The following is a 12,424-nucleotide window of genomic DNA, read 5'->3' as shown; positions in this document are numbered from 1 at the left end:
AATAAAACTACTGATACTTAGTTTCTTGTTTTCCCTAGAGGTTTTGCTATTTGTTGATGAGTGCCTCAACTTACACATTTATGATGATGTGGGAATACAGCCACTACCTCCTGTTTCTTCAAGCAATAGCTTTGTTCCTGCTTGATGTCTTTTCGCTGGAGCAAAGTGATAAGGTATTGTGAAATGGTGAATTTAAATTCAGGTATACTTGTTTTTAACATTTTGTATCTTTAAAAGTTCTTTTTCTTTTAAAAAATAAATGAAAATATTAAAATTTCTTTGGCAGTGTTTATCTTATCTGAAAGGCAGAGATGTTCGGTTGATGACTTTAATTTCCCAGATGACTGCAGTATTCAGGACTGGGCCTAAGTTAGGAGCCAAGAACTCAATACCAGCCTACCATTTAGGTGGCGCCTGGTAATCCCAGAGGTGCTCATTTGCAAGAAGCCAGAATTTGGAGCAGAACTCGGGCTCAAACCTAGATATTTTTATATAGGATGCAGACATTCTTTAAAAAAGAAAAAAAGATTTACTTATTTTTATTGAAAAGTCATATTTGCAGAGAGAAGGAGAAACAGAGAGAAAGATTTTCTGTCTGCTAATTCACTTCCCAGGTGGCCGTAAAGGTCAGAGCTGAGCCAATCTGAAACCAGGATCCAGAAGCCTGCTCACTTTCTCACATGGGTGCAGGGAGCCAAGGCTTTGGGCCTTCCTCAACTGCTTTCCCAGGCCACAGGCTTGGAGCTGGAAGGGAAGTGGAATAGCTGGGATATGGTTTGGTGCCCATATGGGATCCTGGTGTATGCAAGGCGAGGACTTTAGCCATTAGGCCACTGAATTGGTCCCAGGAAGGAGACATTCTAAGTGACATCCTAACATTACCCCAAAGGCCCATCCCTGTATTGTTAATTTTTCATGTTTAACAATCTTATTTATTTAAAAGGCAAGGGCTAAGACAGCAAGTTTCTATCTATTGGTTCACTCTCCAGAATGTATGCAGTGGCCATTGAGGCCGAAGCTGGGCATCCAGGAGCTCAATCCAGGTCTCCCAAAATGATGGCAGGAACTCAACTCCTTGAACTAATACCTCTGTCCTCTAAGATCTGCATTAGCAGGAAGCTGGGGTTAAAACCTAGAGGTGTGTATGGAACTGAGATGCCAGTATATTGACAGGCATCATAGCTCACTAGACCAAACACTTGCCTCATGTTGGAATTTTGGGTTTACGTAACTTCATGCTGTATAGATGAAGTTTAGTAACATGTCAAAGCAAGTGAACTTGGATTGGCAGGATCAACATTATCAAAATGGCCATATTACCAAAAGCAATATACAGATTCAATGCAATCCCAATCAAAATCCCAGCAACATTCTTCTCAGAAATAGAAAAGATGATACAGAAGTTCATCTGGAATCACAAAAGACCACGAATAGCTAAAGCTGTCCTGAAAAATAGAAACCAAACCGGAGGAATCACAATTCCAGACCTCAAGACATACTACAGAGCAGTGGTTATCAAAACAGTCTGGTACTGGTACAGAAACAGAGACGAAGATCAGTGGAACAGAGTAGAAACACCAGAAGCGAATCCACACATGTATAGTCAACTAATCTTTGACAAGAAAACTGAAAACAATCCAGGTAAAAAACCTGGGCTATTCCACAAATGCTGTTGGGACAACTGGATAGCAGCTTGCAGAGTAAAGAAGCAAGACCCGCACCTGTCGCACTATACAAAAATCAGCTCTAACTGGCTCAAGGACCTAAATCTACACCCAGAAACCATCAAACTATTAAAGGAAAACATAGGAAACACACTCCAAGAATAGGAACAGGGAAGGACTGCTTAGAAAAGACACCTAAAGCAAAGGCAGTCAAATCCAAAATGAACAAATGGGATTACATCAAACTAAAAAGCTTCTGTACAGCAAAGGAAACAATTAACAAAGTGAAGAAGCAACCAACAGAATAGGAGAAAATTTTTGCATACTACACAAGTGATAGGGGACTAATATCCAGGATCTACAAAGAACTCCAGAAACCCAGGGACAGCAAAAAAAACCAACCCTGTAGCAAAATGGGCAAAAGAAATGAACAGACATTTCTCAAAAGAACAGGTTCAAATGGCTAACAGACATATGAAAAGATGCTCAGGCTCTCTTACCATCAGAGAGATACAAATGAAAACCACCGTGAGGTACCACCTAACTCCTGTGAGACTGGCCTACATTCAGAACTCGAAAAACAACACCTGCTGGCGTGGGTGTGGGGAGAAAGGCACCCTCCTTCACTGCTTGTGGGAGTGTAGGCTAGTCCAACCACTGTGGAACTCAGTATGGAGAGTGCTTGCAAAATTGCAAATAAACCTGCCATATGACCCAGCAATCCCGCTCTCAGGAATATACCCAAAAGGAGTGAAATCTGCATATGAGAAGGGGATCTGTAATCCAATATTTACAGCAGCACAATCTACAATAGCAAAGTCATGGAAACAAACCAGATGTGCGTCCAAGGAAGAGTGGTTAAAGAAACTGTGGTACATCTACTCTATGGAATATTATTCAGCTATTAGGAAGAACGATATTATTCTATTTAAAACCAGGTGGTCCCAACTAGAAGCCATTATGCTCAGTGAAACAAGCCAATCACAAAAGAACAAATACCATATATTCTCTCTCATATAAGGAAGCCAACATGGAAAGTGTAACTCCAACAGTCCAATCTATACTGGTTTTTTCTTTTTTTTTTAAGTTTTATTTATTTATTTATTTTTTTTGGATTGTCGGTTTGCTCTTTTGGCTGTATCTCATATGTTTTGATGTTTTTATGTCAGCTTGCTTGCTTCCAAATGAGCTCTTTTCCCTAGTAGAATTCATCAAGTGCTCATGAAGTATATAATGGCATCATCTTTCCTAAGAGACTTCTGTGTTTCCTTTTAGTAAAGCATGTGTTGCTTACTCAGTGGCACATTATTTTATCAGGGTGCTGCAATGTGTTGTTGATGCTGTTGTTATTGTTGTTGAGCTCGATGTGGCTGTTATGAAATGATGTCAATCCGAAAAACAGTAATATTATTGCAACCCCAAACAGCCTGTATCTCATGCAATAAGATATTGTGAAGTAACCAATGATATGAGGCAGATTGCTTATGACCTACATCAAAGAATTGTAAAACCAATGTACTTGTAAGGCCCCATGATACTTGGAAATGGGGAGGGAGAGCAGAGAAATCTTACATCACCCTAGAAGGTGTGAGGAAGATGGGAAATATAACCTATCAGGATCATAACTGGTAACTCATAGACAACAGACTCGAATTAGCATTAGACAATAGCAAAACTACAAAGGCATATGGGGGAATCAGGAGTAATCCTAACAATCTCTTAACAGGAGGTCATACGCATAGAGTAGGGGGGACCCCAGAGTGGAGCAGGCGGACAGGAGGAGGCTTTTATCCCAATCCTGAAGACTCCCAGATCCTCACCAAGGAGCACCAAGGATTACATCCCTACTGCCAAGGAGACCATGGGGAAATGGAGTGCTTTCGGAGACCAAGAACTCTGAGGTCAACCACCCCCATTTGGATCTACCACATGGGATGGAAGAAGCCCAAATCCTGCCTAGCAGGTTCCAAGGTCATCGGAACAACAACCAGGATCCCTGAGCGGTCCGCAGAAACAGAACAGTAAGCTTCCTTCGGGACTAGGGAGAGGAGCTTTCTCTGGTCCTTGCCTGCTTCCAACTTTGGGTCCCCACCCCCCTCTCGTAATAACCATCAGGAGCACTCCAGAAAACCCTCAAAACAAACAAACAAACAAACAAAACGAGAATAGATAGACAGAGAACAACAAGGAAAGCTTAGAACCAGACAGGAAACGGTCAGCGGGGATGCACTTATACCTCACTGGGTGGGACACAAAGATTAGTTACTCCTAAGTGGGGTATGGAAGATTTCTCTGCACACCCCTCCTAAACATGCTCACCTAAACTGTTGACATAGATCCTGTTAGAATTATAGAGTTAGACCACCCGAAAAACAGCCAGGTTCAGCGAAATCATGTTTCAATGCTATAAACTGCTAAAGACTAAAATTAAAATAGGCATGAGACAGCTGAATAGCAATCTAAGCCATTTTAAGGTGTATAGAATATGGTTGACTATAAACCAAAATTGAAATGTCTATGAAGAAGTCACAGGTTGTGGTTGAGAACCTGCATTTTCCTATTAACATATTGGTTAATCAATACCATGTCAATTAATGCCATAATGTTGTCAATGGTTGGAAATATTATGTTGGGAGTTTTAATTGATTGGAATGATACTCTGCCGGCTCTACCTTCAGACCAGAGATGGTCTCACCAAGAAACCATTGAACTTACCAGGACAATAAGATGCTGGACTTTATGCTTGGTAAATACCTCCAATGAAAGAATGTCAACTGAATTTGAACTATGGAAATGCAACAAGGTGGAGCAATCCACCGTGGGGGGAGGGCTTTGGGAGGGGCGGGGGGAATCCCAGTGCATAAAAAAAAAATGTATCACATAATGCAATGTAATTAGTTTTAAAAAAAAGGAAATGCAATAAAAATATATGTTAAAAAAAAAAAAAGCAAGTGAACTTCAGTCAGAACCCAGGGCTGAAGATGTTTCTTCCAGTCTGGTTTACACAGCTATGGTTTAAAAACTCATCTTTTTTTTTCTGTTTCCGATATCTCTAAGAAGAAAGTGATATGTTCTTTACACACCATAATGAATATGGATTATGGTGGGTGTTTGGCATAATGGTGAAGATGCTTCCATCCAGTATCAGCGTTTCTGGTTCCCGTTCTGGCTCTTTGACTTCTAGTCTGTCTTGTTGCTGCAACATGTTCTGGGAGGCAGGTGACAGCTTAGTTCTCGGGTCCCTGGCACTCAACCACGTGTGAGACTTAGATTGAGTTTTGTGTTCCTGGTTTCAACCTAACTCAAGCCCAGCTGTTGCAGGCATCTGGGGAGTGAACCAGCGGGTGGAAGATCTCTGTCTCTTGGTTTCTACCTAGCTTACAAATAAAATGAAAATAAATAAAAATACAAATTGAACATTCTTTTTCCTAGATTATGTAATTGTTGTCAAGTTTATGCTAAACAAATGTAATGAAAAATGTACCGTAAAGTTGATGTTATTCCTATTGATTGCATTTTTGTCCCAACAGGTTCATGAAGTTTATAAAATCTATATATTTTCTCTCTTTCTGGGATATTTACTGCAGTTTGAGAATCCAGCTTTGTTAGTGTCTCCTCTGTTAAGTATAGTAACAGCCTTAATGCTCACCAAGTGCCTTCAGGTAATTAGAATGGTCTCCCTATCTTCTTGTTAAATTTAAACTGTTAATTTTTTGGGGGGGGGGGAGCTTTATTTTTTTGTTCATTGATTTCTTTTCCCTACAGTTGAATATGAAGAAAGGAACTTTCGTAGCTAAAGTAATGAAAGTGATTCATTTTTACGTGGTGTGTATTCTGACAGTGGCTATGAATATTATAATGAAGGTAAGTTACTCCTTGCGTGATATTCAATAAATATAATGAGAATAATGAGACAATAAGGAACAGTTTGTATGGTCTCATTTTGAGTTAAACAATGATCATAATTAACATATTGGATGAGAAAAGAGGATTCTGATTTTTCTTTATACTTTAAAAAAAGAAAACATTTTGCATGCAATTTGAAATGTTACTGTAACCCAGTTGACATTCATCGGTATAGGGAAAGGCTGAGATAAATACAGGATATTCAGAAGAGTATAGAATGGGTAATTGCCCAGGTGGGCTAAGGGTAAGAATTTTTTACAATCTGTTGTAGCTCTATGCCAGCGTATAAAGTAGTGATTTGCTTATGGCAACAAATCTTGCTTCATAGTTCTACCAAGTATGTAATTCTTATTTTTGGAGGCTTACTATATTTTATATCTGTAATATTTGAAAAAACATGTTGCTATAAGGACAGCTAATCTTTTTTTTTCTTTTAGATGTTTGTCCCACACAAAGAAAATGGGCATATGATGAAATTCCTTGAAGTAAAATTTGGACTAAATATGACTAAGTAAGTTTCAGGTTATAGATTTATTAAATTTGTACCACTTGGAAAGTAAAAAGGAGAAAATATGAGTTTTTAAAAAATTAGGTAAATTTTAACTTCAATAACATTGCAGTATTTTAGGGCTGTTTTCTTGCTTGGTGAGGAGCAGTGACACAGTCTAAGATCAGAGCCAAATTAATTATAACTGATGCACCAACACTGCGCTCACATTACGAAAGGGCAGGGATGAACAGTGAGACTTTTCTTTCATGTCAGAGAATCTTACCTTGGAACTATAGTAATCAGATTATAAGCTGGCTTTTTAAATTAAGAATAATGTACCTTTATATTTGTTGTTGTTATTTTTATTATTCCAAAGATTTATTTTTATTAGAGACGCAGGTTTTTAAAATTTTTGTATTTTATATATGTATTTTAAAGATTTATTTTTTTTTTTGAAAAGTCAGATATACAGAGAGAAGGAGAGACACAGAAGGATCTTCCATCTGTTGGTTCACTCCCCAATTGGCCACAATGGCTATAGTTGTCTTCCTTCCTCGTGGGTCTATTATGCAGGTCCAGCGTCCCAAGGCTTTGAGCTGTCCTTGACTGCTTTCCCAGGCCACAAGCAGGGAGCTAGAAGGGAAGTGGAGCAGCCAGGATATAAAGTAGCGCCTGTATGGGATCCTGGTGCCTGCAAGGCAAGAACTTTAGCCACTAGGCTGCTGTGCCAAGCCCGGAAAGGCAGATTTACAGAGAGAAGATTTATATTCACAGTTTAGATCCTGTTCAAAGCCAGGAGCTAAAAGCTTTTTCTGGGTCTTCCACATGGGTTCAGTATTCCAAGGACCTGAGTCATCCTCTGCTGTTTTCCCAGTAAGTTAGATAGGAAGTTGTTCACTGTCCGGTAGTGATGGACTTGGTACAGCAAGTCTATAAGAACACGCATGGACTACCATAATGGTGAGACATTGTCCCCTGTGCATCAGGGAGGGAATTTGAGGCATTTACATTTCAATAGCAAGAGACAGTCCCCTAATACACAATGACAAGCAGGTTCCTTTCCTGGTTCTGTTGATTCCTGTCCCCATGCCTGGGGGAGGAAGCACCTCTATTATCTAAACCTGAGGACTAGGGAATTTCCTGTCCATTCATTTCCATATTAACTGCCCCTGGGGCCTTCCCAGAGAAATTGTAACTAGCTCTGACTCCACACTGGCAAAGATTCACAATGTCCTTTCACAGGAAGTGGAGCATCCAGGACATGAACTGGCACCCATATAGGATGCTGGTGCTTGCAGGTGGAGAATTAGCCTGTTGAGCCACTGTGCTGGCCCCTGTTAATTATTGTTTTACTTTTACTTACTTAAAAGATTCACTTGAGAGCCAGTGGTACAGAGAGGAGACAGAGATATAACTTTCATCTGCTGAGTTTGTACCCCACATGGCCACAATGGCCAATGCTAGCTGAGGCCAAAACCAGGAGCCAGGAGCATCTTCCAGCTGTATCACATGGGTTACAGCGTCCAACTACTTTGCCTTTTTAAAAGTCCGAGAAGAATAGGTTTTCTATCTGCTGATTCACTCCCCAGATGGCTGCACTGGGGGCTGGCCTGGACTGTGTTGAAGCCAGGAGCCTGAAATTCCACCCAGGTACTTCCACATGAGTGCAGGGGTCTGTTTACCTGGGCCACCTTCTGATGCTTTTGCAGGCACTATTGCTCATATGGGATGTTAATGTCCCAACTGGTGACTTAACCTACTGTGTCACAATGCCAGCCACTTTTTGTGGCTAATAGATGATTTTATGAGCTAATAGATTCAACGTAAATAACAGGATATATATATTTACCTACACACTTTTTTACTTCTAACATACTTAGTAACTTCCTGTAATAATATGAATTGATAGATACTACACAATGTATGTGTTATATTACTGTTAATGGAGTATATGACATGGCTTAAGCACGGGAAAATCCCTCTGATGTGAAACTATGTATGTATATCTACCAAGATAAAAGGATCCACTTGCTCTGTGAAAATGGGGACCCTGTCTTTTCTAGGCATATGTGACACATCGGAAGCAGTCAGTACAAATTGCCTGGGGCAGGTGTTCGGCCTTGTGGCTGAGATGCTTGTGTTGGAGTTCTGGCTCCACTCCTGACTCCAGCTTCCTGCTGATCAGACCCTGGGAGTGTGGTGTAGACTCAATTTCTTTGGTCCCTGCCACTCATGTGGGAGACAAACTGAATTTCTGGCAACCTGTGTGGTTGGAAATATAGATGTATTTATTAATTTATTTGAAAGAATGAGGGGAGTGTGTGTGTATGTTTGAGAGATTTTCTGTCTGCTGGCATTCATTACTCAGAGTGGCTGTCACAGCTGACTCTGAGTTAGACCTGAAACAGGAGCCAGGAACTCTACCCTGTCTCCTATGTGAGTGGCTGGAGCCCAGGCACAGGCGCATTTTCAGGGAGCTGGATGTAATAGGGAGAGTCAGGACCTTCAAAAGGCACTCCAGGGTATGGGGCTTGCAAGTGCTGATTTAACCGTGTGTCACAATGCCCAGCCCTCAAAATATTATTGGAAACAATGTAGAAATTACTAGTGAGATAATCTGCTTTCTTTATGTTCTTTTATGTGTTGAAGTCCCAGGCTAATTTTATATTTAAAATATCTCTCCATTTGAATTAGCTGATTTGAAATGTTCAGTAACATGTATGTGTAGCTAGTAGCTACTCGATTGGACAGAACAGGTATAGAAGTTGGCAGTTGAACTTTTTGTTGTCTTTTAGAAAAAATTAAAATCGAAAATTGTTAATACTTACATTGAACTTTGATCATTATTACAGAGCAGTTTTACATTTTAATTTTTCGGCATTAGTTTTGATGAAAGCATAAGCTTTATTCACAAGGGTTACTGATACTGCTGTATTCATTTATAAAGACAGGACCTTGTTCGTATAAGGAATTGGATTTAGGAGTTGTTTTTTGTTTTAGGTTTTACTAAAATATTTTCATGTTCAGTACTTGAAAACACCTGTGACTTTAACGTGCTTTCTGTCTTCCACAGGAATTTTACCATGAACTGGCTTCTTTGTCAAGAATCGCTGCAGACACCATCTCAGGATTTTTTTTTGCGACTGACACAGTCTTCTTTATTACCTTTCTATATTTTAGTGTTAACTATTTGTCTTCTTTCTGTGATACAAGTTATTTTTAGGAGAATTAAGTAAGTACTTGTGGCATTCAATCACATTAGTGTTATATCCTCCTAGTACATATTCTCTCTCTTCAATGCTATGTAAAATATCATAAGTTGATTTAAAAAAATTTTTTTAAGACTTATTTATTTTTATTGGAAAATCAGATTGACACAGAGAAGGAGAGACAGAAAGAAAGATCTTCCATCCGCTGGTTCACTCCCCAAGTGGGCATGATGACCAAAACTGAACTAAACCAAAATGAGGAGCCAGGAGCTTTTTCCAGGTCTCCCACACAGGTGCAGGGTCCCAAGGCTTTAGGTCATTCTTGACTGCTTTCCCAGGCCACAGATAAGGAGCTGGAAAGGAAGTGGATCAGCCAGGAAACGAACTGCCACCCGTTTTGGAATCTCGGTCCTGGAATCCTGGTGCCTGCAAGTTGAGGAGTTAGTCGTTAGGCTAGCATGCCAGGCCCCCAAATTAGATTTATACAGCTATAATAGTGTCAGAATTTAAGAGTAATATATAAGTTAAACTTCTGCAGGTTCATTTACTAATTTACTGAAATGTTTACTTAAAGTAAGAACAATTTTTTGTTTAATAGCTTTTTAAAAATCTAATTATATGAGAGGCAGGGTGACAGAGGAAGGGAGAGACAGATGGGAATCTCCTGTTCCCTGACTTGTTCCCCAAAAGGCCCTGACAGCCAGGTCTGGACAAGCCAGGAACCGCGTCCTGGTCTTCTGCTTGTGGGCAGGGCCCAAGTACTTAGACCATCTTTTCTTGCCTCCTCAGCTGCATTAGCAGGGAGCCAGATCTGAGTCACAGCAGCTGCTCAGATTGCTCCTCTGCTGTGTGAGATGGAATTCAGGAGACAGTTTAATCTGCTCTGATATAATACCATTTCACAGCTACTATCCATCTCCTCAAATGAAAAGTCACAGTACAAAGTCAACAATAGAATGAAGACTGGAAATTTACAATGCTATGAAGTTAAATAACATGTTACTAGATGTGACAGTCTCCATTACACAGCTACTATACATCCCCTTAAATGAAAAGCCACAAAACAAAATCAACATCAGGAAGAAAAAAACCCGAAATTAACAACACCATGAAGTTAAATAACATGCTACTAAATGACTAACATGTAGCTGAAGAAATGAAAATCAAGAATGTTCTTGTAGAAAATGATGCTACTGTATGATCTATGAGTCATTGAATAATTTAATCAGAAGAAAGTGGTTTGAAGAGATGAAACACAGAAAACATCAAAACCCATGTGATATATCAGCAATATAGTTTCCGCTGAAATGTGTCTTTTCTAAATAACAAATGGATGGGTTTTGTTTTTTTAATCCCAGCCTACTAATCCATGACATTTGATTGAGCTTAAGCCATTTACATTCAGGGTTAATATGTATGAGTCGTATTTTGGTCCTGTCATTTTAGTAAAAGGGTGTTCATTGGTTTAGTCTTCTGTTGTCATTTTACTGGGATGTTCTTCACATTTGTCTTTGGTTTTGTTTGGTGCTATTCCTCTTCTCTGTCAAGAGAACATCTTGAAGTATCCTTTGTAGGGCAGGTTTGGAAGAGGCAAATTCTTTTAACTTTTCTTGACTGGAAGAACTTTATTTCATTTTCAAAGACAAAAGAAAGCTTTGCTGGATATGTTATCCTAGGCTGACAATTTTTTTCTTTTAGAATCTGGAATATATCACTCCATTCTCTTCTTGCCTGTAGAGTTTCCTGTGAGAGATCTCCTGTGAGTTTAATTGGCATTCCTTTATATGTCAGTTGATTTTTTCATGTGCACATTTAAGGATCTTTTCCTTATGTTTGATCGAAGGGAACTTGATTATCAAGTGTAGTGGTGAAGATCATTTTGGTCAAGCCTGTTGGGAATTCTGTGCCCCTTCTGGATGTTGTTTCCCCATTCTTTCTCTAGATTAGGAAACTTTTCCTTTATTATTTCAGTAAGTATATTTGTAAAACCAGTTTCTCTTTCTGCACCTTCTGGGACTCCCATAACTCTTGCATTAGGCCTCTTAATAGTGTCTTTCAATTCTTGAATACTTTTTTTGGCCTGATCCAGCTCTGCTTCCAGCTTTTTGTTTGCTTCCCCCTGATGACAGAAAATATCTTCCAATTCTGAGATTCTTTCTTCTGTTTGCTTCATTCTATTTTGGAGACTCTCCATTTGTACTTTTAATTTGCTCTGCTGTGTTCTTAATTTCTGATATATCGACCTTGATTTGCCTTATTGCTGCTATTGCTTATGTAAAATAGTCCTTAAATTCTTTGAACTCTTTTATGTGCTTTTCATTGTTGATCAGAAGCTTTAAAATGAGTTTTCTGAATTCTGTGTCCCACATTTTCTCGATGTCTTCCTCAGTTAACTCTGAGATTGGCATTGGGTTTTGCTCCTTTGCAGGGGAGTTTTCAGTAATATTCATTGTGCCGTCTCTTTTGCTTTTGGTCATTGTACTTCTGGTTAGCAGAGTCTTCTCCTTGGGGCAGGTTTCTAAGCTGTGTCAACCGCAGGTCTACAGTTTGATTTTACTTATTGCAGTTGGTACACAACTCTTTGCTTGCAGCCAGTTGTGCCACTCCTTCCAGCGAGTTCTAGGTCTGGGTTCTTATGTCAGATTTCCACAAAGAACTCCGTAGTCCTAGCTCCTGGCTCACCAATTTCCATCAGCTGTGATACCGTGATGAGGCTGCACCATTGTCTGTACAACCTTTCTCCTACTTCCAGTTGGAGCAGGTTTCAGGATTAGGGAGACACAAGGTGTTTTCTATAGCTAGGTGGTTGGTAGTGCTGATCTTGCTAGAACCCGTTGGACTTTAGGTCTGGGTGCCACACGGACCTATATTGACCCGTACGATTCCACAGTTGGTATTATTTTCCTGTGGTACTAGTGCAATTCACAGAACTCTGAGTTCTCATGAGCTCAGTACATGTGCAGTTTGCTGTTGTCCCCTGCAGTGCTAAAGCTTTTGCCATAGTGTACAAAATGGCGCCTGACGTGCCCTTACTAGAGTTCTTGATCTGCTGGCCATCAGGTCTGAGGGCTATCCAGACTTGTCTTGGGTGGAACCTGTAGAATGCTGCGTTGCTGCAAATAACTGAGTCAGAAACGAGTTCACTCCCAGCTCAG

General features: G+C 39.9%; 1 protein-coding gene across 3 annotated transcripts in view; it reads left to right on the top strand.

Annotated features, from left to right (window-relative positions):
• The window catches only part of DPY19L4 (dpy-19 like 4), an 85,279-nt gene that overhangs the window by 33,027 nt on the left and 39,828 nt on the right, over positions 1-12,424 (top strand). For all 3 annotated transcript variants that reach the window (XM_058668785.1, XM_058668787.1, XM_058668786.1), the window contains exons 8-12: positions 39-173; positions 5,195-5,326; positions 5,430-5,528; positions 6,008-6,081; positions 9,134-9,292. In XM_058668785.1, the coding sequence (XP_058524768.1) occupies positions 39-173; positions 5,195-5,326; positions 5,430-5,528; positions 6,008-6,081; positions 9,134-9,292 (599 nt within the window). The remainder of the gene's footprint in view (positions 1-38; positions 174-5,194; positions 5,327-5,429; positions 5,529-6,007; positions 6,082-9,133; positions 9,293-12,424) is intronic.

The sequence above is a fragment of the Ochotona princeps genome, chromosome 9 (genome assembly GCF_030435755.1).
Source record: "Ochotona princeps isolate mOchPri1 chromosome 9, mOchPri1.hap1, whole genome shotgun sequence".
Lineage (NCBI taxonomy): Eukaryota > Metazoa > Chordata > Mammalia > Lagomorpha > Ochotonidae > Ochotona > Ochotona princeps.
This window is presented reverse-complemented; position numbering and strand designations above follow the sequence as displayed.